The sequence below is a fragment of the Tiliqua scincoides genome, chromosome 4, assembly GCF_035046505.1.
Source record: "Tiliqua scincoides isolate rTilSci1 chromosome 4, rTilSci1.hap2, whole genome shotgun sequence".
Classification (NCBI taxonomy): domain Eukaryota; kingdom Metazoa; phylum Chordata; class Lepidosauria; order Squamata; family Scincidae; genus Tiliqua; species Tiliqua scincoides.
This window is the reverse complement of record NC_089824.1, coordinates 219,876,591-219,903,609: the sequence shown is the minus strand read 5'-3', so window position 1 is coordinate 219,903,609 and position 27,019 is coordinate 219,876,591. Positions and strand designations below refer to the sequence as shown.

At 47.3% G+C, this 27,019-nt stretch overlaps 1 protein-coding gene across 7 annotated transcripts in view; it reads right to left on the bottom strand.

The window, feature by feature from the left end:
* Window positions 1-27,019, bottom strand: part of UCKL1 (uridine-cytidine kinase 1 like 1) — a 54,149-nt gene that overhangs the window by 15,049 nt on the left and 12,081 nt on the right. For 2 of the 7 annotated variants that reach the window (XM_066625815.1, XM_066625814.1), the window contains exons 2-8: window positions 11,987-12,180; window positions 11,026-11,132; window positions 10,108-10,278; window positions 9,353-9,424; window positions 5,845-6,034; window positions 1,735-1,896; window positions 1,180-1,241 (exon numbers count right to left, since the gene is read on the bottom strand). In XM_066625815.1, the coding sequence (XP_066481912.1) occupies window positions 1,180-1,241; window positions 1,735-1,896; window positions 5,845-6,034; window positions 9,353-9,424; window positions 10,108-10,278; window positions 11,026-11,132; window positions 11,987-12,180 (958 nt within the window). Of the gene's footprint in view, window positions 1-1,179; window positions 1,242-1,734; window positions 1,897-5,844; window positions 6,035-9,352; window positions 9,425-10,107; window positions 10,279-11,025; window positions 11,133-11,986; window positions 12,181-21,495; window positions 21,839-27,019 lie in introns of those variants that run through there. The other 5 variants (XM_066625818.1, XM_066625817.1, XM_066625816.1 and 2 more) reach the window with 4 other exon arrangements.

Genomic DNA, 27,019 nt, shown 5'->3' with positions numbered 1-27,019 from the left:
CCCGGCCCCCAACACAGTGTCAGAGAGATGATGTGGCCCTCCTGCCAAAATGTTTGGACACCCCTGATCTAGGCAGTATGAGCAATGACGTCACTAGGGGGGGGTTCAGACCACACTAGGTGACACTGTTGGGAGGTAACACCAAAATGGCAGGCAGAGGGCTTATCACACCTCAAGTCCTGCAAGGCTTGTCAGGGAGAAATAGCCCTTCCTCACCTCAAAGGGTGCTTGTGCACAGCAGAGCCAGAGCCTCACTGGGTGACACTGTTGCATCACAACCCTAGCGATGCCACTGGTTATGAGAGGGGCTTGGAGAAAGAAAGGAGATCCAATGACTTCAGGAGTCTGGGGGCACAGAGGGAGGAGATCTAAATGGGGAATACTGTTCAAATACCTCATTAGTGGGGAGCATCTATTTGATTTTTATATTCCGAACAGGAGCATTGAGAGTCTCCTTTCCCCTGCTAGGCCAGGGGTGCCCAAACCCTTGCCTGGGGACCATTTGGGGCCCTTGGGGATCCCCAGTCTGTCCCACGAGAAGCCACCAGTCTCAAATGAGCTCTCCCCACTGGAGACTTGCTGGAGCCCGCACTGGCCCAACACCACTGCTTTCAGCGCGAGGGCCAACTGCTTAACCTCTCACGTGAACTGTGGGCCAAGGGCTCCCTCTGCTGCTTGCTGTTTCATGTCTGAGAAGCCACAGCGGCAGCAAAGGAAAGGCCAGCCTTGCTTTACGCAAGGTCTTTTATATGCCTTCAGCTATCGTGAGACCGTCATTCATTCATATAAGTTCCATCTCTATTATATTCATGTATGTAAATTTATTCAAATTTTAACTGTAAATTAATTCTTTTTTTCTCAGCCCCCAACACAATGTCAGAGAGATGATCTAGCCCTCCTGCCAAAAAGTGTGGACACCCCTGTGCTTGACCATCAGAACGGGCAAGATGCACTCCGAAGTCCAACCAAGAAACCGGTGCAGCAGAGGGCAAGGAACTCTGGGAGGTGGCAAGGTGGGTTTCAGTTCCAGGGTCAATGAAGAACCCTTATTCTAATACTCCAGTCGGCATGCTCAGGCGCAGAGCACGAAAGCTGAGAAATTGTGAGAGCGCAGCCCCACATCCTTCCATCTCCCAACGGATGCATCTAGCCCATGGTGCACCCCAAAGCAGTCCTTACCTCTTCTAGCTGGCTGTGGACATGCTGGACAATCAGGTCAATGGCTACAGTGTTCCCGCTACCTGCAATGGAACAGAGAGAGACATGTATTCTGCTTGCTACCAGCCTTGGGGGCTTGGAAAGCGTCTTGCCTTCTGGAAAACTGAATCACCACAGTGAAGAAGCGCGATACCATAGTCTTTCGAGACTGAAGGTTGCCAGCTACTACAGTGAAGAAAGCATCATTCAGACTGCTGTGGAGGTTAGTGCTTCGATTGAGCTGAAAACCTGCTATGGGTGTGTCCACAGGACATGTCTCATCTTTCCAAATTCTCATTGCCCCGTTTGCAGCAGCTGACGTTTCCCAACAGTTTCCAAAGTAAACCCATAGAGCATGTTGATGTGATCTAGCCTCAAAGTAAGCCAGGAATATTTCACCATAGGTCAATCTGCCTACTCCAGGAATGTGATTAGTGCATGTGCCAGGTCAAGCCACCAGGCGGCAGCAGCACACAATTAGTAAGCAAGCACACAGATGCCAAATACAGTTGCAACTGCCAAGATGTCTGGGATTACCATCTTTTTTTCCTGGTAAGGCTCCTGTGCCCTCGGTGGCTTCCTGGTCATGCAAAAGTTCAAATAGTGCAATTTCCCACATCACAGCACCTCCCATGCAGTGAGAAAGCTGCACAGGTTGAAATGGTAGAAGATCCATGTTTTTAAGTACAAAAACATTACCTGGAAGACAACAATGTTCACACAGCTACTGTAGAAATCAACATCATGCTTGGTGCAATATGTATTTGAATTTATGTATGCGAATAAATTCATTTCCAAGATAGGTGAGTTGCAGTGGTGTAGCTAGAGGGGGGCAAAGCCCTCAGTCTTGCAGGAAGCCTTGCTGCAGTGCACAACCGGCCGCTTCCCTTCCCCTTCGGAGCCCGGAATGGCTCCGAAAGGGAAAGGGAAGGGGCCGCTTGCACACCGCAGTGAGGCTCTCTGCAAAACTGAGAGCTTTGCCCCCCTCTAGCTACACCACTGGCGAGTTGCATCTTCATCCCATCCCACTCTCTTGAGTTCTCAGCAATGCAGCATTAACATTAGACAAAACTGATTGTTTACATGATAAAGATCTGACCCTACCTACTGTTACAGTGTGCTATAAGAACATAAGAACAGCCCTGCTGGATCAGGCCATAGGCCCATCTAGTCCAGCTTCCTGTATCTCACAGAGGCCTACCAAATCCCCCAGGGAGCACACCAGATAATAAGAGACCTGCATCCTGGTGCCCTCCCTTGCATCTGACACAGCCCATTTCTAAAATCAGGAGGTTGCACATACGCATCATGTCTTGTAACCCATATTGGATTTTTCCTCCAGAAACTTGTCCAATCCCCTTTTAAAGGCATCCAGGCCAGATGCAATCACCACATCCTGTGGCAAGCGGTTCCACAGACCAACCACACGCTGAGTAAAGAAATATTTTCTTTAGTCTGTCCTATCTCTCCCAACACTCAATTTGAGTGGATGTCCCCTGGTTCTGGTATTATGTGAGAGTGTAAAGAGCATCTCCCTATCCACTCTGTCCATCCCCTGCATAATTTTGTATGTCTCAATCATGTCCCCCCTCAGGCGCCTCTTTTCTAGGCTGAAGAGGCCCAAACACTGTAGCCTTTCCTCATAAAGAAGGTGCCCCAGCCCTTCATTTTAGCATTCTGAGCTTTTTGTTGCTCCTGCACCTTTAGACACACAGATTATATTTCTGAACTGTTGCATTCACTGACTTTGGTAAGTGTCTGAAAACCTGCAGGTTCAAAATGTGAATTTGCTTTTGGCCAGAGCATTGAGAGCCTCTTAGGCAGCAATGGCTTCCCACCCATTTTGGAGACTCAATTCCGATTATCATTAAATCCCTCAACAGCTTAAGATCAGGTTGCCGACGGGACCACCTCATAAGCTGGAGTGCTTAGATCAGCTATTTTCAACTGGTCTGCCTTGGCACAACGGCGTGCAGTGAAAAATCCACCAGCACGCCACGTGAATTTGGAGCGCAGCGACTGAAAATGGCTGAAAAACTTTTCCAGGTTCTGAGACTCTGTTTCGAGGACAACTGTCTGTAACAACTAATTGTCTGTCCCCCTGACAATGTGTTAGGCAACTAACAGTTGCCCTAGAAAGAGCCACAGAACCTGGAAGTGTCTCCCGGAAGCCAGAAGTGACCTCACAAGAGGCAAAGACCATAGAGAAGATCATAGAGGTCAGTGTGGTTTAAAAATTGCTGGCTTCGACGAATTATTGATACACCTATCTGAGGCTTGGTGAGCGGAAACACGAGAGAGGGCATTTGCTGTGGCCAAGGCTGTGGCTCTGGAACTCCCTGCCCAGACAGAGCTGCTTGGCCCCACACCGATTACATTCTGCCAATGACTGGAGACCTTGTTCCAACAGGACCTTGACATGCCTGTTCTAGGCTTTGAGCAGCATTCAAAAGTGCTGTGCATATGTTGAAAGCCCTAAGTGGCTTGGGATCTGAGTGCCTGCAGGAATGCCTGCTCCCACCTCAACCTGACACGTGTTAAGAGCATTTCTGAAAACCCTCTTCAGGCGCTTTACCATCTGAGGTGAGGTGAGTGGCACCTGGAGAGAGGACCTTCTCACTGGCACCCCAACTAACGGTATACTCTGCTCAGAGAGGCTCACATTTACGGCACAGTGGAAAACTTACTTTTTCTCATAAGAACATAAGAACAGCCCCACTGGATCAGGCCAGAGGCCCATCTAGTCCAGCTTCCTGTATCTCACAGCGGCCCACCAAATGCCCCAGGGGGCACACCAGATAACAAGAGACCTGCAACCTGATGCCCCCTCTTGCATCTGGCATTCTGACATAGCCCATTTCTAAAATCAGGAGGTTGCGCATACATATCATGGCTTGTAACCCGTGATGGATTTTTCCTCCAGGAACTTGTCCAATCCTCCTTTAAAGGCATCCAGGCAGATGCCGTCAGCACATCCTGTGGCAAGGAGTTCCACAGACCAACCACACACTGAGTAAAGAAATATTTTCTTTTGTCTGTCCTAACCCTCCCAACACTCAATTTGAGTGGATGTCCCCTGGTTCTGGTGTTATGTGAGAGTGTAAAGAGCATCTCTCTATCCACTCTGTCCATCCCCTGCATAATTTTGTATGTCTCAGTCATGTCCCTCCTCAAGTGTCTCTTTTCTAGGCTGAAGAGGCCCAAACGCCATAGCCTTTCCTCATAAGGAAGGTGCCCCAGCCCCGTAATCATCTTAGTCGCTCTCTTTTGCACCTTTTCCATTTCCACTATGTCTTTTTTGAGATGCGGTGACCAGAACTGGACACAAGGTCTTTGAGGGTTTTATACATTTTAGCTCCTGCTGTTTAAACTGTGGTTTATCCTGTGTTTTAGTTACTATGCATGTTTACAAAATCATAGAGCTGGAGAGACCGTTGCAGGCCATCTAGTCCAACCCCTGCTCAATGCACCAACTCCAAAGCTAGAACAACCCCAAAGGACAGCTTTCTAGTCTCTGCTTGAAGACCTTCAGCAAGGCAGAGACTACCTCCCTACTTCCTGTCCCAGGTGTAACAGGTCCCACTGTCAACCAGCTCTTTCAGTTGAGATGTTTTTTCTAATACTGAGCTGAAATAATGTAGCTGAAGGTGGTGTTTATAAATGTATTAAAAAGAATATATGGCTTTGGGCGGTTTTGATATTTTGCCTACTGCTGTCTTCTGTCGCTGCTTTGTTGTTTTTAGACACATTTTAAAATTACAAACATTCAGCACTTCTTGTAATTAGGAAGAGAAACCCTACAACAAGAAAGAAAGTGGCTAGGGTCTTTCCTAGTACCCAAGAACACTTATCCTACTCTGCTGAGGTGTATGGCCACATTCATTGTTTTTGCACCTGTCAAACTTCTGCAGGTGTATATAATGCATTATAAAATGCACAGGAGAAAAGGGGAAGATTTTGGTCCTTTCTTCTGGGTCCTTCAAGGAAGGACTAAGCAGTCATCATGCACCATATAACCTGAGCTGCCCAGAAGTCGGGAAACCCAAAAACAAGATCTGCAAATCAGCTGAAAGCAACGGCCAGCCCACTCACCCAAGCTGCATTCTGTTGGGCAGATTGAAGAACAGGTTTCTCAATGGCTAGTGATTTTTATTTTTATTTTTAAAAAGGTGTTGATAAATGACATCCCTAATGAAAGCTGGTGTCTCTCATTAGCAGTCAAAAGATGGAGCTGTGAATCATGATGTCCCCAATTTGAATCTTGCCTCTGCCATGAATTCTCACCAGGTGACTTCAAGCAAGTGACTCCTCAGCTTGCCTGCTGCAGCATAATATAATACTCCTCATTGACCTTACAGGGCTATTGAAAGGGTCACAACACTATCATAAACAGGAAGCATTCCTGAACCCTGGCAAATGCTACACAAATGAGAAGCATTATTGTTCTTTGCATGTAAATGGGTTCCCCGTGTCCAGAAGCAGAATACCCCCAAATACCAGAAACCACAAGGGGAAGCATCTTCTTATGTTCTTATAGGCACCCAAGTTATAAGAGGATTATTATGCTTGCAGAGCAGCCTTGCACATTTCCTGCCCGAGACGGAATTTAGCCCAAGGAAGTGGCCAGGTTTAGGAGAGGGTACCCACCTCGTGGAACAACAATGTCAGCCAGGCGCATGGTGGGCTGAATGTACTGGTCGAAGGCTGGCTTGACAAACTTGTTGTACTGCTTTATGACTCCCTCAATTTCCCTACCGCGCTCGCTGATATCTCTGCGCAGGCGCCGAACCAGGCGAATGTCAGAGTCCGTGTCGACAAATATCTTCATGTCCAGAAGCTGCAGGGAGACATACAAGACTTATTTCCTCTCCACCTATTCCTCCACTGTCACAGCATCTCCAACTGATTAGCAATAGCAAGGAACATTGAAAATACAATATATTTTCAATATATAGCTGGGCAATAAGTTCCTGCTGAATATGTGGATACCAAAAACCGTGGATAGCAGCAAATTCTACTCAAATCCCCCCAACTGCACTCATGACTCACCTCTTTGTCTTCAAAGATTTTGCAGAAGGCGCTTTTTTGCCTTGTTACAGAACTCAGAGAAATTGACACTGAGAACACTAGACTTAGAGCTGCTGGACTAACACTACAAGAGGCAACTGAGAGAGTTAACAGGAAGCAGAGTCTAGTGTTCTCTGTCTGCTTTCTCTGCTGTTCACTTCCTGCCAGTGAATTTAGTGGAACATACTTCCAAGTGAATATGCACAGGAGAGAGGCTGTCAGTTAAGAAACACAGTTCATCTCCATGTCAGATGGTTATATTGAAAACATTAACTGCCAGTGGCCCTAGTTTATCCAAGGCTAACACTATAATCCTATGCAAACATCCCTATGAGTAAGTCCCACTGAACTCAGTGGGGTTTACTTCTGAGTATACAGGTCCAGCCTTGTTATACACTGATTTTTTATACATGAATTTGACTCAACACGAATGGCCACTGCAAATGAGATGGAATGTGCTGATCCCTGGAGAAGGGGACAAATGCATCCCTTTAAAATCAGTTTAAAAAACTGAACAGTTCTTTAACAACAGCCTCCTTAATGAGAGAGAGAGAGAGAGAGAAAGAGAGGGCAGCTGGCTTACAATCCATCAATCCTTCTCTCTCCAGGCGACCCCTCCCTTCCCCATGAGTGAAAGGTGATCACTTTGCATTGGTGAAGGGAAGGGCTGAGTGAAGCTCCTTTGTAAGTGCTTGGAGGAGGACTGATTGATGGATTGTCTTCTTAATGACTCTTATCTTATACCACACCACAAAGGTCAGCAAGGCTGTTTTTAAATCACTGGCAAAGAAACTTTGTTTTTTAAATTGATTTGCTATAGTGCATTTTTTGCCATCCAGTGAGTGCTTGGAATGGAACCCACGAATAATAAAGTTCAACCTGTACATGCATATGGGCTTGCAGCAAGCCTAATTTATACCTTTTCTGCAACTGTACTTAGGGTCCTCTAACTAAAAGGAAGCCTAGGACTGGGCAATAAATTAAGGAAGACTGACATTTTCATTTATAAACTTGAGTACTACCAGAACCACTGATCAAAGCTGGAAGTATGGCAAAGAGAGCCCGAGCTTTGCTGAAGAGGTAAACCCAGCCTGAGGCTGTACCATTTCAGGATATGGATGGGAGATCTCATGACTGAGTTATCCTTCTTATAAAAAGAGTCCCCTACTCCCAAAAACTAGTTGTCAGAGCAAAGAGTTCTCTAACCCAGTCTTCTCCCTGACATGTTAGTTTTCCATTTGGGCAGGGTGACAGGATTCATGAAGAAGCACTCAGTCTTGCAAACCTCCCCCCCAAGAGTGGACTGGCCCAGACATACGTCTGCCACCTCCATGAGTACTAAGCCAAGAAGTGAGCCAGAATGTATTACAGCCTGTCCTGTCCAGAGCCAGAATGAAGCTGGAAGGAAAGCAGGCTAGCTGAGTGTTCAGCAGCAGGGAGGAGTTGCATTCAGAAATGAAAGGGGTCTGAAAGCCCTGCTACATGCGTAAAATTGCACCCTGTGGTCCTTGGATCAGGACCCAAATGGAGCTAGAGGTCCCAATGCCTCCCGTATGCAACAATGTTCCTCATCACCATGGAAAAGCAACAATGTTCCTTGTCACTGAGAATTCTCCAACTGGCCACTAGAGGGCACTGTAGTCTCACCAAATTAAACGAGAACCAACTTAATCATTTGGGACTCAATTCTGAATAAAATCCAGGCCTTAAGTTGGCAACCTTCAGCCTCGAAAGACTATGGTATCGCGCTCTGAAAGGTGGTTCTGGCACAGCGTCTAGTGTGGCTGAAAAGGCCAATCCGGGAGTGACAATCCCTTCCACACTGGGAGCAAGTGCAGTCTGTCCCTGGTCTGTCTCCCTGGCTATGGGCCTTCCTTCTTTGCCTCTTTGCTTCAGACTGTTGGCCAAGCGTCTCTTCAAACTGGGAAAGGCCATGCTGCACAGCCTGCCTCCAAGCGGGCTGCTTAGAGGCCAGGGTTTCCCACCTGTTGGACCTCAAGGCCTAAATCCAGGCCTAGCACACACCTTTCCATGCACTTTTAGGCTTACTGGCAGGGCACCTTTCACTTCCAGACCACAATTCAGCAGGCTCATTTGTGCATGTGTAAGAGATGGGCCTTTCCCTTCCTTTCCAAACAGACTCAGTCAGCCTCCATCATAAGCTGCTTAAAATAATTATTTGTTCATTCTTGCAAACCCAGAGAGCCTCACTGCCTTTGAAGAAGCACCCAGGCTTGTCTCCACTGTGTTGGTGCTCAGCAATCGAGAGGAGAATGGGGAAAGAGTGTTGCACACTGCCGAGGGCTGCAGAAGTGAGGGGAGGCTGACATGCAGGCCTCTGGTCAAGGACAAGGAGCCTAAAGGCATCAGAATGGCTTATCATGGTGAGAGCCTGCACAGGTTGGATCAAACAGACTCACAATAGGATTGCTTGCTCAGTTCTTCAGCCCAGACTGGATGTCAGAGCCTCTTACTACTAAAAGCCATAGAAAGCACTGTTACAATGAGGATATGTGGCAGGTATACATGGGTCCTGATAGTGGAGGATATAGTCCCAGCTTCCAACCTCTTCCTTCAGAGTAGCAACTATCAACCATTGTGCTGTGAAATTTTCAACAGGTGTGCCATGGGAGTTTGAGTACAGTGTTGAAAATAGCTGAAAATCTCTGTGGGTTCTGCTCTGTTTCCAGGGCAACTATCTGCAGTAACCTCTGTCCCTCTTTGCCAATGGAAATAATTGCTACAGATAGTTGCCCTAGAAACAGCCGCAGAACTCGATAGAGTCTACTGGCTGGAAGCGACATCACAGGAGTCAAATTCCATAGAGAAGACTACAGACGTCAGTGTGCCGTGAGAACCAAATAAACACCTCAAAATCACTGCTCCAGAGGAAGGAAAGAACTGCAGGTGGAGTCTTGGATTGGTGGCTTTGCCCCAAGAAGACACCCATCCATTCATCTGCCTTATGAGTCTCCTACCCCAGTGGTGGTTTTATGCTACTCCTTAGCTCTGAAATTGAGAAGTATCTTCACCTTCTTCACTGAACACAGATCTGTATTATGTTTTAAGGCCAATGATTCTCTCTTACCTTCAGAAGCTCCTTATCTGCAAACGCCATAATGCCTTCAAATATAATCACATTGGCGCCATAAAGGGTTTTCTGGAAGGAAGAGGAGGACAGTTCAGGTATAATGTTATAACACCACTGTGAAAGAGGAACACATCTGTGGCAGCAGTGGCAGAAAAAGGTGAGTGGGGAGCCAGTTTCAGGTCAATTTCCCCTTTGTTGCAGAAACAACCAGCAAGTAATTTACCAGGCATGGAATTAATCTAGGGAACTCCTCACCATAGGATGTGGTGATGACACCTGGCCTAGATGCCTTTCAAAGGGGATTGGACAGATTTATGCAGGACAAGTCCATACAGATCATGATGACTGAACGCAACCTGTGGATTTTAGAGATGGCCTGTCTCTGAATGCCAGGTGCAGGGAGTGGCAACAGGTTACAGATATCTCATTGTGCTCCCAGAGGCATCTGGTGGGCTGTTGTGAGACTAGATGGGCCTTTGGCCTGATCCAGCAGGGCTCTTCTTACATTCTTATGCCTCTAAACTTGCCCTGAACTTTGCGCTGAACAATGCATGAACTGAAACTTTCCTGAGAAGTGGAGGCTCCAAATCACTCAGTATGCAATAACTGACTTTGAGCTTGGGCAGTCCCCAAGAGGAATGGGAAGCCTATATACCCTCCAAATACAGGGGGGTGGGGTGGGACTGCTGTTCCTGACTTCAGCAGAATGGGCCTAAAACATCTCAAGGAAAGCCCCTGGACGTGCACCTCACCCACTCCTTCTTGCGACTGTGGGTTGTGAAGTCATAGATGGGGATCTTGACACTTTTGCCCTGCTTGAGTTTCTTCAGGGTAGAGATGATCAGGTCAAAATCGAAGGCGTCGGGGTGGTCGAAGTTGAAGTCATTGCTGGCTGCCTGCTGTTGCTGTGCCTTTGTCAGCACCTGCCAGGGAAGGAGAGAGAAGGTGATTCCACTGATGTAGGCAGCAGTGCCCCATGGCGGTGTCATGGCCCAAAGATAACAGAGGAAGAGGCAGAAAGTGTCGGGGTGGGTGAGGTGGAAGGGCTGCTCTGCATATGTCTCTATTTCACTATTGATATCCTGACTTCTGGGGCCAAACACGCTCTTTGGTCCAACCAATAAACACCATCCTATTAAAAAAAAAAGTTCACCCAGACAAAGCTCACTAATCCAGTGGCAGGCAAAGCCAGAAACCAGCAGGGGGGAAAAAAAACAACCCCTCCAACACCCAAAACTTATCAAAAAGCACTTGACAGAAAAACAGCCAGGACTGGGGGGAGGAGCACCCCACAAATGTTTCTGAAAGGCCATATTAGATGTTACTTTGCATGTTTGATTAACAGATGTGCTTACGCCTGGAAACTTCTCTAATTTCAGGAAAAGTCTATGCCAGGGGGATCTAGACCAGAACCACTTTCTCCACCTTCTGTTCTCACACTCTCCACTGTCCCTGTCCCAAGAGATGCTGCATACCCACTCCAGGCAGCTATGAGCAAATTTCATCCTCTCACAGTCCTTGCTCCATCTCCTCCCATCCACATTTCAGATTAAACTAAAAATTCAAAATAATTTTTTTAATATTAGAAAGAGTGAGCCCTGAGCTCTCTCTCTCTCTCTCTCTCTCTCTCTCTCTCTCTCTCTCTCGCACGTGCGCGCACACACACACACCTTGTAGAATGAGTCCATGGACAGAAGCACCACCCAGGGGACATCCAAGGCCTCGATGATCATCCTTGCCACTGTAGTTTTTCCAGATGCACTGCCCCCTCCAAGACCTGGGAAGTGGGGAGAACAGGAAATCAGGTTCTGTGGATGGACTTCCCCGTTTCCGTTCACTGGGTCAGGCAGTTGCAATGATTAATTCTCATCTCCTCTGAACAGCCAAGACTGAAGAATTCTGAGGAACTCAAAAGTTTGCCTCCAGCATTGAAAAAACAAACCCAGCCAAAGTCAGTACTTCATTGTTCTGCTTTCCCCCACTTCTCAGAGCAGAATTAGTATGCAATTAGTGTTGCTCAGGACCAGAAGATGGAGATTCAAATCCTGTCAGCTATTAGGCTCACTTGCTGATTTTGGGTTCATCACTCTCTCTTGGCCAAACTTGCCTCAAAGGGTTGTTTTGAATATAAAAAGGGAGGGGAGAGAAACTTGCACACTCCCCTGAGTGCCTTAGAGAAAAGGCAGAAAAATGAGATTTCTGGTTTCTTGATTCATTATTTAGTTGGTTTAATTTGCATCACATCCCTTCTTCTAAGGAGCTCAGAGTGGCATCACAACAACCCTGTGAGGTAGGGTCAAGCTAAGAGAGAGGCAGTAAGCTTCATGACTGAACAGGGATTTCAGCTTGACCTTCCAAGATCAAACCAAACACCCTAGCTACTCCACCATACCAGTTCTCCATTTTTCAGCAATTTTCATCTGCTGTGCTCCGAATTCCTGTGGTGCACCTTTTGCAGCACACCAACGTGGCACAGTGCACTGGCTGAAAATCACTGCCATGGAGCAAAGAAGATGCCATGATTCAAACTGACAAAAATGTAAAAGCTGGTCCTTTGACCCTTGTCAAAAGTGGCCCTCACCTTCTCTCCCCAAAACCCCAAAAGGGGCAAGTGCCAGTGAGGTTTCTTACCAATGACGAAGGCCTCCTTCGACTGTGTGCCGTGTTCATTGTACCAAGGTGGCCGACCAGCTGTGTAGATGGTCCTCTTACTTGTCCGCAGGAGAGGTGGCTCCGATTTGCACTGGCTGGTGGTCCGCTTCCGGGGTGACCTTGTGTTGCTCACAGCTGGCAACAATCTGTCTAAGGATTCTGCGCTACTATTGCTAAGAGACAAGAAGATTAAAAGGCAGGTCTAATTATCTGAAACAGCAGATAAGGAGGTAAACCTTAGCTGTACTGGGATTTTGAATCTCCACACATATGCAAAGCTCACTGAGTGAACTCAGCCTAGCCTGCCTTACAAGATGGTTGTGTACGTGGCCATTCTCACTTTCTGCACCACACTGGGCTTTTTGAAAGAAGGTGGGACAACCATAATTTGGGGGCTGCACCTGTTCAGACTGCAGCAGGAGAGGGTCCTTCACATGACTGAATGCTTTGCCAAACACAAAAAATATCCCTGCACACAGGAAACCAGCAGATCAGGGAGCAGTGTAGGTTAAACACCCAGCCCTGACATGCTAGTTTTCTATGTGCAGGGATGTTTGGTGTGCTTGGCGAAGCATTCAGTTCTGTGAGCCTTCACCTGCTCTCTAGAGTGGCACAGTCTGGGCACTTTGAAGTAGTATTTAAACAATTTTAAATACTACTTTAAAGTGTGTAATTATGCAGATTTGACCTGGTGCAAAGGGAGGGGAGTGGACATGTGCATGTCCTTAAATGCATGGGGCTGGTCAGGAATTTACCTTTTGAACCAGTCCCTTTACTGCTGAATACAGAGTAGAGTATGGCTGGAGCTGACCACAGGTGACACAAGACTGCTTGGGGGTTTAACAGCAAAGGAGCACAGAACTCTACCAATCAGAAGCACGGCAAGAACGATGACAGGGCAGTAGCCCCTGGTTTGCATGCAGAACATCCAAGAGCTAATCCTTGGCAGCCTCTAAGGGTTGGGTCGGGAAAGACTCTCCTCTGAAGTTCCAGAGAGTTGCTGCTGGCCAATGTAGTCCACCCTGAGTTAAGAGGGGCGATGGAAGAGCATAAGAAGAGCCTCACTAGATCAGGCCAACAGACCGTCTAGTCCAGCTTCCTGGATCTCACAGTGGTCCACCAGATGCCTCAGGAGCACACAAGACAGCAAGAGGCCTGGTGCCACTCCCTTGCAACTGGCATTCTGAGGTATTCTGCTTCTAAAACCAAGATGATACACATACCCACCATGGCTTTTAACCTGTGGTGGACTTGTCCTCCACAGATCTGCCCAATCCCCTTTTAAAGGCAACTAGGCTGAATGCCATCACCACATCCTGTGGCAAGGAGTTCCACAGATCAACAATACGCCGGGTATTTCCTTTTGTTTGTTCTAATTCCCTCAACCCTCAAATTTAGTGGATGCCCCCTGGTTCCGGTGTTGCGCAAGAGAAAAGAACTTCCCTCTATCTACCCCCTGCGTAATTTTGTACGTCTCAATCATGTCTCCCCAGGGCCGACTCTGCACGATGCAGGTGCATCTGTTCATACAACATGCTGACAAGCAAAAACGTCATGATACCAGTAGCATTTGCAGGTGTCACCCAGATGCGTTGACACCCGAGAGTAGCAGCACTCCCTTGGAGAGATCGCAGAAGCTCAGAGCCCTTGGAACTCTCTCTGCCTTTGGCAGCAGCCAAGGAATTCTTGGTGTCACAGCCAGACGGCAGTGATGCCAGAGGGCACTGCAAAGATTCCCTCTGCTGGTGCATACATCTCAAACGCTCCGTGAAGGTCAGCAAAGCAGCCTCTCCCTTATCAGGCTCAGTGCACTGTAAGGAACAGAGATAAACAGCTTGCTCATGTCTGACAACCACGTGGCAGAAACTCAGCACCCTGGGATGGCTTCTGGCCAGCAGGATAAGCTGTTGGGAGCAGCCCCATGTGCCAGGGACAAAACAGAGCAGATTATTTATAGCTGATCTTTCCAGGGCCAGCCTCCTGGCCCCTGGTTCTCATTTCCATGGCATATTTCATCCCATCTTGCTGATGCCCCCATGGCGACAGCAGCCAAGCAAATCAGGGCTGCAGAATGGTGAACAAGACCCTGTGAATGCAGCAAAGCAGAGAGTTGGTCCTTCTCTGCACAGGTAAGTAGATCAAACTCACCGTTCAGTAATTTTTCCCTTTTAAGCATTTCGGGGTCACCTTGTGGTCTCCAATTCCAGGGGTAGGTTGAGAAAAAAAGGGGTGAGTGAAATACTGCTATAGAGCTGACATCCTTTTCACCAGCCTAGCTCTTGTGCTTTAACTGGAAAGTCATGCAGAAATCTAGAAGGCAACGCTTTTCCTAACATTTTATAGCTAAAAGAGATGCTTCTCATCTCTTTTGCTTCTATGAGGAAGGCTGCTATAAAGACAGGAGTTGTTGTTGGCATCCTTCAGTCTCGGAGGACTATGGTGTCACGCTCTGAATGGTGGTTCTGGAACAGAGTGTCCTCTCCAGTGCGCGAAGCCTGGGTAAAGTAGGTATGGAGGATAGGCTATTACCCATGCAGCAAATCCCCCCTCTCCACGTCGCTGAAATGGTCCAATGGAAAGGCAGAGACCAATACAGTTGGTTCCAGCGGTGTCGCAGGAGTTGCCAGAATGTGATTGTGTTCAGCCATGAACTGCCTCAGGGACTCCGGCTCCGGATTTTGCCTCGAGGTTGACTCCTGAAGCCTTTTCCATAACTGGATGTAGCCACAAGGCAGTGGAGGTTTGGATTAGAGTTTTCCTTCTCTCAGATCAGCTGCCTTCCTAGGCTGACGAGTCCCATCTACCCGGTGGCTGTTTAGTCGCCTCTTAGGACAAGTACAGCCAAACTGAGGGCCTATTCTTATCCCCAGCCCCCAGGGGAACAGGAGCAGAGCCAGGAAAAAAGGAGGAGCTCACCTTTTTCCAGCCCAATTTATCCTTGTCTGCAGTTTCAAGGCCGAGGAAGGAAGAAAAAGGAGGAAGTACCATACTTGCAGACTTAATTAGGCTAAGGCCAGGTCATGAATGTGGGTTTCAAAGAGAGGCAGGGTAATCATTAGCTTAGAATTTTATGTCTTACAGCTCAGGTTCTGCAAAGCTTGCCAAGCAACTATCTTGCAAAATGTTTTTCTTTGGTTCTAGCAAACGCCACAAGAGGAAAGTTCACAGATCAAGAAACTTCAATGGAGTGATTATTTAAATTACAGTCTGCATTTGGACCATTTCAGGCCCTCAAGGCAGGAAGTTGAAACACATTGGACAAGATAGAAGAGACGCAGGCCACATACATTCTCAGCCATGAAAATCTGTGGCTTGCCCTGGGAAAGTGGACATGGCTGGAAAGCAGCCCTCACGCATTTAAAGAATGCACTGCCTCACCAAATGAAAGCCATGCCTTGAAACCCTAGGAAGCAGCACAGACTGGCGACCAAATGGGAGCCACCAGTAACCTTTGCAAAGCTGCTGGAGAGCGCAATTGCAGCTGCAGCAGGCACAAGGCCAAGCGAGATTAAAGGAATTATCCTGAGGCTGGTATCTGCTGGCCAGCCAGGCCCATCACCCACCTGGTCACACAGCTGTAGAGGGCAGCTAAGAAAACCCTTGTGTTTCAACCTCCTCCGCTTGATGATCTGCAGGCAGGAAGGAAACCCCAAGATCTGCTCACAAAGTCCAAGCAGTAAGTTCTGGCTCCTGCCCAACCAACGGGTGTCACTGGACCAAGCTGCCTCCTTCCAAGTTGGATTCTTGGTCCATCCTTCTCAGAATGGCTCTTTGAGGACCAAGGGATGGAACCCAAAGGTTTCTGGATAGAAAGAACATGCTCTATCTCTAACCTACAGCCACTCCCTCAGAAGCCCTGTGCAGACATTTGTCACTGAGGACAGTGTCCCTGGTTACAGAATGGACAATGGGTAGTTTAATCCCTTCCCCCTTGCAGATTCCCACCTCCCGGCAGAAGCTGCTGTGTCAAATCATACCTCTAAGTTTCCCCTCTGTGGCACACAGCAGGGGTGCTCTGCATCAGGGGATCTGAGTTGGAGAAAGAGTTTCTCCTCTCTTGCCTCTGGCCCTAAACCAAGCCACCCCTCCTTCCACTCACTGGGAGATGTGACCAAGGCCTTGCACATCACAGGGAGGTGGGCCCTCCAACTCTCATTGCAACATGTAGCAAGAACAGGGATCCAAGACCCTCCTCACAGCCAGGAGGGTAGAAGCTCAAAGCACCTTTCCCCATCCTTGAAGAACTGCAGCTCATCAGTTGTTGTAATTATTTTAGGTTATGGACCAGCCAAGGTTATGTGCTACTAAGTCCTGTTGCTTTCATTGGGGGCAATTAAAGCATAAAGCAATGGGTTGCTGTGATAAACAAGACCCCTCCAAAAGTTGGGGAGCTTTCTCTTGTGTATGGTATACAGTACAGCACAAGCACAGCAACAGCTTCCACCTTACAACTCTCTCTCTCTCTCTCTCTCTCTCTCTCTCTCTCTCTCTCTCTCTCTCTCTGGTTTTAAGACTGAGGCAACAAAATTTTGGCAAATAGCCAAAAATCTTATGGCATATCTACCCTGCAAGCCCACGTATTGGCTTAATACAAGTTTGACTGTCCTGGTTTCCCCCAAAAGGTCTCGGGGATTTTAATTTGGGGAATGTCTCAGTTAGAGGGTCTCTCACCCATCTCAAAAACTAGTTCCCTGATTGCCTGCACCCTTCAACGGTATGTTTGTGTGTGTGTTGTGCATTGAGTTTGTGTTTGTTATGTGTTTGTTTTAATTTTAGAAAATAATTAAAAAATTAATTTAAAAAAAACTAGTTCCCAGAGATCTCTTGGGGAAGAGAAATAACTAATTAAGGTCCCAGTCCTATCCAGTTTTCCAGTGCCTGTGCAGCTGTGCCAATGGGGCATGCACTGCATCTTGTGGTGGGGCAGCAGTCACAGAGGCCTCCTGAAGGTATGGGAACATTTGTTCCTTTACCTTGGGGCTGCACTGCGACTGCACCAGTGCTGGAAAATTGAATAGGACTGGGCCCTCAGTCTGTGGGTGTAGGCAGAGAGCCAGGATGGTGTACTGGTTTTGGAGCTGGACTTAGATCTGGAAGTTCCAGGTTCAAAGCCCCACTCAGCTGTGAAGCTTCCTGGGTGTCCTTGGGCCAGTCACTATCTCACAGGGTTGTTGTGAGGATGGGCGGTATAAAAATATGAAAAATATATAAATAATATGCCCTGAAGAAAATGGAAACATTCCCCCACATAGCTAAGTTTGAAGCTGTCAGACCACTGAACCATCTTGCTCAACGTCATCTACTGACTGGAAGTGGGTCTCAGGCAGGGGTCCTTTCCCAGTACTTGCTACTAGACACACGGAAGTGAAACAAACAAACAATAATGAGCTTGCATTTTCTGCATGCAAAGCGGATGATGGATCACTGCACTGTGATCCTGTGGGATCTGCCCTTCAAACGAATGAAAACAAAAGGGCTGCCATTGGAGACACTGTTATAGCAGGGAGACCAGTGCTGCTGACTAGACTCTAATAGGAAGTGACCTTACATGGAATCAGACCATTGGTCCATTTAAGGCAGTATTGTCAAGGCAGACCAGCAGGGGCTCTTCCAGGTTCAAACAGGAATTTTTCTAAGGCCTACCTAAAAATGACAGAGTTTGAACCTGGGACCTTCTGAACATAAGAACAGCCCCACTGGATCAGGCCATAGGCCCATCTAGTCCAGCTTCCTGTATCTCACAGCCCACCAAATGCCCCAGGGAGCACACCAGATACAAGAGACCTCATCCTGGTGCCCTCCCTTGCATCTGGCATTCTGACATAACCCATTTCTAAAATCAGGAGGTTGCGCATACACATCATGGCTTGTACCCCGTAATGGATTTTTCCTCCAGAAACTTGTCCAATCCCCTTTTAAAAGCATCCAGGCCGGTCGCCATCACCACATCCTGTGGCAAGGAGTTCCACAGACCAACCACACGCTGAGTAAAGAAATATTTTCTTTTGTCTGTCCTAACTCTCCCAACACTCAATTTTAGCGGACGTCCCCTGGTTCTGGTGTTATGTGAGAGTGTAAAGAGCATCTCCCTATCCACTCGGTCCATCCCCTGCATGATTCTGTATGTCTCAATCATGTGTATGCAACACATGTGCTTTGCCACTAAGCCACGGGTCTTTTCCTAACTCTCTGCTGAGAGTGACCTTGCAGAACAATGGGGTCATAGCAAGATATGAGCAGTAAGGCCCAGGGACCGACTGCACCCCTCCATGTGCAACTTGTATTCTCCAGCATAAATGTGTGGCTCTATTCAGGGGAAAGCAACCTGGCATTTATCTGCTTCTCAGCTGCAAAAAAACCATCCAACTGACTTTTCGAGAAAGACACTGAGTGAGGGTTTGGGAGGAAGAACAACCCCCCAAATGGCAGACTGTCTAGTTTGCTTCACTCCTTACTGGCACTGAAGCAGCAATCAACAAGCAGTCAATAGTCCCAAAGCAACTCTGATGTGAGAAAGAGCCAGGAGCAAGAAAATGAGACCAGTGCAGTTGTTATTTGTGCTCAAGGAGTGCTTCTGCTGTACAAAATTTCCAGGGGAGGGAGGGGAGGAGATGGACACAAAAGGGGCTTCAGACCTCTTTTCAGCACAAAGATTAAATTCTTCTGCAACCACACTACATGCACATGAAAACTGCTGCAGGGTCCAGTCTGAACGTCCCGAACATCCTTGCTTTCACTTTGTTGTTTCAAATGAACCAAGCTTCTCCATCTCTCAGGGCCCATAAGGCAGTTATTTCCAGTTAACCTCTCAGAAGCCAGAGGATGGAATGAGCATTGGGTGGGTGTTCAAATCAATGCCCTACATAGCTATTTGCCCCTCCTCCAACAGAATGATCCACAGGGGTGGAGGCAAAAGACTAGGAGAGCTGAATCCACAGCAGAGAATCAGCTGAATTTGTTGCCCACTGAGCTGAAGCATGGTGGTGCCCATAGCAGGAATTGTACGTACACAAGCTGATCTCAGCAATTCTGGATGCGGAAGAGATGGTACAAGCCGGTGGCTTAGCTGGAGGGGGGCAGATCACTCAGCCTGGCATGGAGGTGGGCGAGCGGCCCCTCCCTTTGGAGCCATTCCCATGGGGGGGGCAAAATGGAGCTGTAAGGCTCTGTTTCCCCCCCCCCGAATGGCTCCGAAGGGAGGGGCCGCTCACCCACCTCCATGCCAGGCTGAGTGACCCACCCCCCTCTAGCTACACCACCGGTACAAGCTCAACAGGCAGCAAGTGAGAGGCAAAATGAGTGGCTGCAGGCAAATCTCTTCAGTTACAGACCAGCTGCAGGTTGGTTGACTTTGGCACAAAGTTCTTAAGTATTTTTCGGTACACAGGATACAAAGCCCTTCCCATACAACCTTGCCTGCCCGATTCTCACCAGTGTGAGAGCCAAGAAGTCTCCCATTCAAATCAAACTCACCAGGTGGTGTGAGGCAAGCCACACTTTCTCTGCCTCCATGCCCCTGTCAGGTCTATGTTCTGGATAAGGCAGAAACACAGCCAACAAGGTGGTTCAGGAACAGGTGCAGATTGCTGGAGTCAGCAGGATCAGTAAACACCTGTGACTGCCTCACCCTGGGTGTGGCTTAGCCTACACTGATTGGCCACTCCAATTACTTAATGTTTGGTCTGTTGAGCTTCCAGTGCAGCAGTAGGAGTGTAGTAGGAGACTACTGAACTGCTGCCAGTAACTTGGGAGGCTGGATGTGAGTATATACATGTTGTTACTGACCATGGAATGAACTTTGACTGTGTATCTTGGAAAACTGATTTGGATTTGTTGTTTATGGACTGACTGCTCATCGTGCTGACTAGGACTGTTTACTGATTACTCTACCTGTGATAAACCTTGCTCTGAAATATAACCACTGCATTCAAAGAACTCTACTGGTGTATGCTGTTTTGTGTGCCTGCTCATCCAAAGTTCCATACAACTCTTTACCAGACAAAGGGTTGCAACTCTAACAGCCCCTCCTTTCAGTATGGAATGACTGCTTTCCAAGGGTGTTGTGAAATTACCACAAGCAGATTCACTGGATGATCCCCTTGAATCCTAGTACATATTATGAGAGAGGGACAGCAATGCCTCTCCATCTGTCAGGAACAATTTTATAAGCTTGTAGCATGATGCGTGAACCCCAGAACTCATACTGTTCCTAAAACTCACACGCTTCCTATAATTCTAATCAGTTCTAGTTTTCTGGACTGTAGGAAAAACGTGAATTCTGTCACTCCTTCAGATCTAAAACTATGGCAGTCCATTTTAACCTGATTGCTGAACATCTAACACTCCAAATATTTTTAACAGTGACCATTTCAAAATCCAGAGGACACTAGCAAGGCTGCCAATCTATTGCCCAAGAAGTTATTGGGGTTGCTTCCAAAAGATACAGCAAGGAAATTAGCCCTATTATTTGGTACAAAATCAGTGCAAACCTGCAACCTAAACACACAGTGACAATAGCTATCAGACACATCCCTTAGAGGGTATGATGCTGGCTAAGGAAAGTGAAGGGATGTCATCTTCATAATGCCTATTATTTGTCCTTCCTCATAACAGGAATGGCAGTCACAGAGAAAATAAAATGGATCATGCTCCTTTTCTCTCGATTTAATCCATAATAGCTGCCACAACTCTAATTCTGAACTTGCAATCACAGATCAGGATAACCTTACGACTCAGAAAATGCACTGCAAGAGGAAAAAAAATCCACCTTTTAAAAGAATGGCTTAATCCACAGCTTAACGGTCTCCTAAGGAGCAGGTCAGCATCTTTTCAGTTTCATTGGAGACAACAGCTGATTTCCTCCCCAGGCAAGTAGTGGGGGTGCAGTGAGAAGAGGGATTGTCATTGGGAAAACTGCATGGGCAGAAAGCGTTAATCCACCCACCCTGTACTGCAGGACTGGAACACACACCCTCCCCCCGTGGGCTGCTACTGAGGAAATCAGATGGAAATGCAAGCACACATTTAATGTCATGTGTCATTTGATCAAATCAACTGAAGGATGCACATTTTATTAAGAGTAAATTCCCCCATACCACGTACACTTTGCTCAAAGGGTACCTTTAAGTGGGTGGGGCAAGAGAACAACAAACAACAGGACCAGCCTAGCTAAAACCTAAGAGGGATATGTTGGTGTCTTAATGCCACCCCAGTGCTAAGCCCCCATGCACTCCCCCCAATATTTGTCAAATGGTCCATTCTATGATGAAATCCACCTGCTTTAGTAAAGGACCTGGCTCTCTCTTGCTCTGCAGATCCTCATCAAGCTGCAGACCCAAAGCATTCCATATTGCACCCCAGAAAAGAAATAGATCCCAATCTCTGCTTTCCCCACCTTCTCAAAAAAGCATCCCTTGTGCAACTGAGCATTAAATCAACATATTCAAAGAAACATGGGGTGGAAGAAGCAAAACAGCTCAAGCACTCACCTGCCTTCAGCTCCAAGGGCCCAGCAGCCAGAGATCCTGACCCCCAAGTATACAGGGGATCTGTTCATCTCCCTCTAGGTGCAGAAGGGCGTGAGGGTGGGCTTGAAAAGGTTTCAGGTGTTTTTACTCAGGGACAGTTTTACTTGTTGCATGTGCACCTTGGTGTCTCATCCCTGTCTCAAAGCATTCATGTTCTCTGAGAGATCAACTACCTGAGTTCTACTCATTGTGTGGTAGAGAACATGGGTCTCTCTTTTCTGGAAACAAGGGGGAACAACTGGGGGTGAAGAGTGCTCCCCGGATAACTCAGGGAGATCTGAAAAGGTCCTGTGTGGCTATGGAGAGAGGGGGAAGAAAAGAGAACTGGCCCTAGAACGCGAGAGAAGCCAGCGCACATAAGAGGATAGCTTAGCCTAGAGATTATGTTCATTACCTGATATTAATAGCACTGACTGTGTAAAGAGAGGAGCAGTCACAGAGCAGCCTGGAGCAGTCTCTTTGCTCTGCAGACACCAAAACACCTCTGGCTCAAGATACTCCCAGCTGCTTCTGACATTCAGAATGGGTGCCAGGCTGATGGAGAAGCAGGGTGAGCGAGAGAGGCAGAATGGTCCCCTTGGTTCTGGGCTGCCTGCTCTGGACAGCTTCAAAATTGCTCACCAAGGTCTCTCTCAGACCTGGAGATCGTTTGGATTGGAGGTCCTAGGGACTGAAGGCCTGCACAGCCAAGGTCCCTCTCCAAGATCCCACAGCATTCTGGAAAAGGGGGCACAGTCTGGCAGACAGTGGAAGGAATTCTCACCCTTAGCAAACGAGGGGACAGTGCAACTTTTAGGTCAGCTGGCTGGAGCCTTGGTCAGAGGAGATTTTTAAAATTCACTTCTAGTCTGCTTTGTAGGAGTGGAATCAAAGCAGCATACAAATATAAAGAAGTGAGACCAACCTATTGCTGATCTTAAAAATACAACACTCAGGGTAATAATAAGCAGCTGAGAGCAGTCTGACTTGTCTCTGAACATCTGGGCGTGCACACTTTTACTGATATCTTTGTCAGCTATTGGGTTAGAGCAGCAATTTTCCACATTTTTCTTCTCCTGGCACACAGACCTCTACAGTCTTTGCCTCTTGTGATGTCTCTTCCAGCTTCCCCAGCTTTGCCAGGACAGACAATTCATTCCTACAGACAATTGCTCCAAAAACCAAGACACAGAACCCAGAAGAGTTTTCCAGCAATTTTCAATGCTGTGCTTTGAACTTCCACAGTATACCTGCAGACCTTGCGCAGCACACCAGCTGAAAATCTCAAAGTAAGAGATTAACCGTAAAAACAAAGGGCACTTCAGAGATGAGGGTTTGGATTATTTTGGAGAAGACCAGGCTCCCATAGCCTCCTGATACAAGCTTCCACTCTTAGATCCTAAAAGTTAAAGGGATTTGTGACATTTGGGACTGGGGTCCTCTTGCTGCTAAGTGAAAGCAGTAGAGGGTATGTCCTTGGGGACTTGCATAAACCCATTCTGTGAGCCAACAGCAGGACTCTGGGCCATTTAAGAACATGTTGTCCCTTATTGCCACACTGTGGTGCGCACCCCACGAGGCCTCTGTACACTCAGTGAGTTGATTGGATGTTTGCCCTTTAGTATTACAGCCACTTTCAATGTTTTTCTTTCCCCAACACACAGATTTCTATGGTCTTCTCAATGGTCTTTAATGATTTGGCAAGAAAACGATTAAATCTACCTTCCTGGTAGAAGTGCAGTGGGTGATAACCCACAGATAGGGCTGTTTGAGTAGTGGCACTCCAGTTGTGGAATATTCTTCCAAGAGACTCATGGTTGGCACCTGATTTGCTAGTGTTCTGTGATCAAGGCAATTTTATTCTCCAGACTTTTAAAGGAGAGCTGAGATGCTTTTTGGCATTCCTCTGCTTGTATTGCTGCCCTTACTGCTGCTATCCTGTATGATTTTTTTAAAATTTCATCATCTTAATTTAATATTCTTTTTTTTTTTAAGATCTGCATTGTCCTTTGCCTCTGAAGCTTTTGCGGAAAAGTGGAATGGAAATATTTTAAACAAATGTCTCTGCTTCAATTCATTTGAAATACTATCCAAAATAACTATTCAGTTTTATGTTTTCCAGTTAAACTGGAAAGTAGGATGTTGTTTGGCAACCTTCAGTCTCGAAAGACTCTGGTATCGCGCTCTGAATGGTGGTTCTGGAACAGCGTCTAGTGTGGCTGAAAAGGCCAATTCGGGAGTGACAATCCCTTCCACACAGGGAGCAAGTGCAGTCTGTCCCTGGTCTGTCTCCCTGGCTATGGGCCTTCCTTCTTTGCCTCTTTGCCTCAGACTGTTGGCCAAGTGTCTCTTCAAACTGGGAAAGGCCATGCTGCACAGCCTGCCTCCAAGCGGGCTGCTCAGAGGCCAGGGTTTCCCACCTGTTGAGGTCCACGCCTAAGGCCTTCAGATCCCTCTTGCAGATGTCCTTGTATCGCAGCTGTGGTCTACCTGTAAGGCGCTTTCCTTGCACGAGTTCTCCATAGAGGAGATCCTTTGGGATCTGGCCATCATCCATTCTCACGACATGACCGAGCCAACGCAGGCGTCTCTGTTTCAGCAGTGCATACATGCTAGGGATTCCAGCTCGTTCCAGGACTGTGTTGTTTGGAACTTTGTCCTGCCAGGTGATGCGGAGGAAAGTAGGATGGAAGCACCAGTAAATGCAGCAGGATGACAAGAAGTTCCTGCGTCCTAAGAAGAGTAGTAGGTTCATATAATTCTTGCGACCGAAAGTCAACCTTTAGCTGGTCATCCCAACATATCTAACTTTGAGCTATCTGGTTGTGAACATTTCTTTAGATGTTGCACACCATCCTGTCCCAAAACATCATAGTATAACAATTTTCTACTTTTTACTTCTCAGGGCACGCTGACTTCTATGGTCTTCACCTCTTGTAATGTCACTTCTAGGAGACTTGTCCAGGTTCTATGGCTCTGTTTCTAGGGCAACTGTGTAGTAACAAACTGTTACACAGACAATGTGTTACTACGACAGTTGCCCTAGAAACAGCCACAGAACCTGGATGAGTTTGTCAGCAGTTTTTTTAACCACCGTACCCCAATCTCCTGTGGCACACTCGCAATCCTATTGTCACATGATTGAAAATCGCTTTCATAGTGTTACATAGCCTCAAACGCAAGGCAGCGTTTGACCTGCTACTGTTCTTAGGACACAGGGATCTACCTATGGTCTGGTGATCTACCTATGACAGATGTGGGCTTGGAGGACATGGACTGCTGCCCAAGCCACAGATGCAATGAATGAACAGCTTGCGCCTCAGTTTTACAGCTGTGAAAATGGGAATATAAGAACATAAGAACAACCTCACTGGATCAGGCCATAGGCCCATCTAGTCCAGCTTCCTGTATCTCACAGCGGCCCACCAGCCCCAGGGAGCACACCAGATAATAAGAGACCTCAACCCGGTACCCTCCCCTGCATCTGACAAAGCCCATTTCTAAAATCAGGAGGTTGCACAGACATATCATGGCTTGTAACCTGTAATGGATTTTTCTCCAGAAACTTGTCCAATCCCCTTTTAAAGTCATCCAGGCCGGATGCCATCACCACATCCTGTGGCAAGGAGTTCCACAGACCAACCACACGCTGAGTAAAGAAATATTTTCTTTTGTCTGTCCTAACTCTCCCAACACTCAATTTTAGTGGATGTCCCCTGGTTCTGGTGTGATGTGAGAGTGTAAAGAACATCTCTCTATCCACTTTATCCTTCCCATGCATAATTTTGCATGTCTCAATCATGTCCCCCTCAGGCGCCTCTTTTCTAGGCGGAAGAGGCCCAAACGCCGTAGGCTTTCTTCATAGGGAAGGTGCCCTAGCCCAGTAATCATCTTAGTCGCTCTCTTTTGCACCTTTTCCATTTCCACTATGTCCTTTTTGAGATGCGGCAACCAGAACTGGACACAATACTCCAGGTGTGGCCTTACCATCGATTTGTACAACAGCATTATAATATTAGCCGTTTTGTTCTCAATACCTTACCTAATGATCCCAAGCATAGAATTGGCCTTCTTTACTGCCGCCGCATATTGGGTCGACACTTTCATAGACCTGTCCACCACCCCCCCCCCAAGATGTCTCTCCTGATCTGTCACAGACAGCTCAGAACCCATCAGCCTATATGTGAAGTTTTGATATTTTGCCCCAATGTGCATGACTTTACACTTACTTACATTGAAACGCATCTGCCATTTTGCTGCCCATTCTGCATGCCCATTCTGCTAGTTTGGAGAGATCCTTCCGGAGCTCCTCACAATCATTACTGGTCTTGTTTAGTGGAATCATTACTGGAAAAGTTTATTGACATCTGCAAACTTTGCCACCTCATTGCTCAACCCTGTCTCCAGGTCATTTATGAAGAGGCTGAAAAGCACCGGTCCCAGGACAGATCCTTGGGGCACACCGCTTTTCACCTCTCTCCATTGTGAAAATTGCCCATTGACACCCACTCTCTGTTTCCTGGTCTTCAACCAGTTCCTAATCCATGAGAGGACCTGTCCTCTAATTCCCTGACTATGGAGTTTTTTCAGTAGCCTTTGGTGAGTGACCGTGTCGAACGCCTTCTGAAAGTCCAGATATATAATGTCCATGGGTTCTCCCGCATCCACATGCCTGTTTACCTTTACAAAGAATTCTAAAAGGTTTGTGAGGCAAGACTTACCCTTACAGAAGCCATGCTGATTGTTTGTCTTGACATTCCAATTTGTCATTCCAACATGACATTCCAATTTGCACTCATAGCTAGAAGACACAAATGCCCCCAGACTCTTCCATGTGGAAAGCTGCTGGTACACCTTCCTTGCAAGGAAAGACTGCAGTTTTGGGGGCTTCTTTTAGTTTTGAAAAAAAGATGGTTGGGCAAGCACATATATGAGAGAGTTTTAAAAAATATGAATGGTGTGGAGAAAGTGAATACAGAAAAGTTTTTCTTCCTCTCATGCACTAAAATTCAGGGTCATCCAATGAAAGTGTCAGGACGGTCAAACCAGACGAAGAAAAGCACTTCATCACATATCAGGTTATTCTGGTGATGGCTCCTGAGCTACAAGGCTTTCTTAGACCTTCAAGGAGGGCAGATCTACCAGCAGCTAACAGCCATGAAAGTGAGACAGAGCCTCCATGTTCAGAGGCAGTATACCTTGGAGTACCAGTTTTGGGGAAGGAGCAATGGAAGAGGACTCTGGCCCTGCTGGTGGGATACTGAGAGGTAGCCGATTGGTTGGTGGGAGAAGCAGCAGGCTGGACTAGAGGCAGACCTCTGGTCTGATCCAGCAGGGCTCTCCTTACACTCTGTTGTGTGAACAGGTTCCCACAGCAGCTCAGTGATTTTCACAACACAAATGAAAACTGCGACAGTCATGCTGTTTTCCCACATGGTTGGTATAGTGCCTCCACTGATGCCTGGATCAGCTGGGGCTGAGCAATATCAGGGCAGGGGTCTTCATA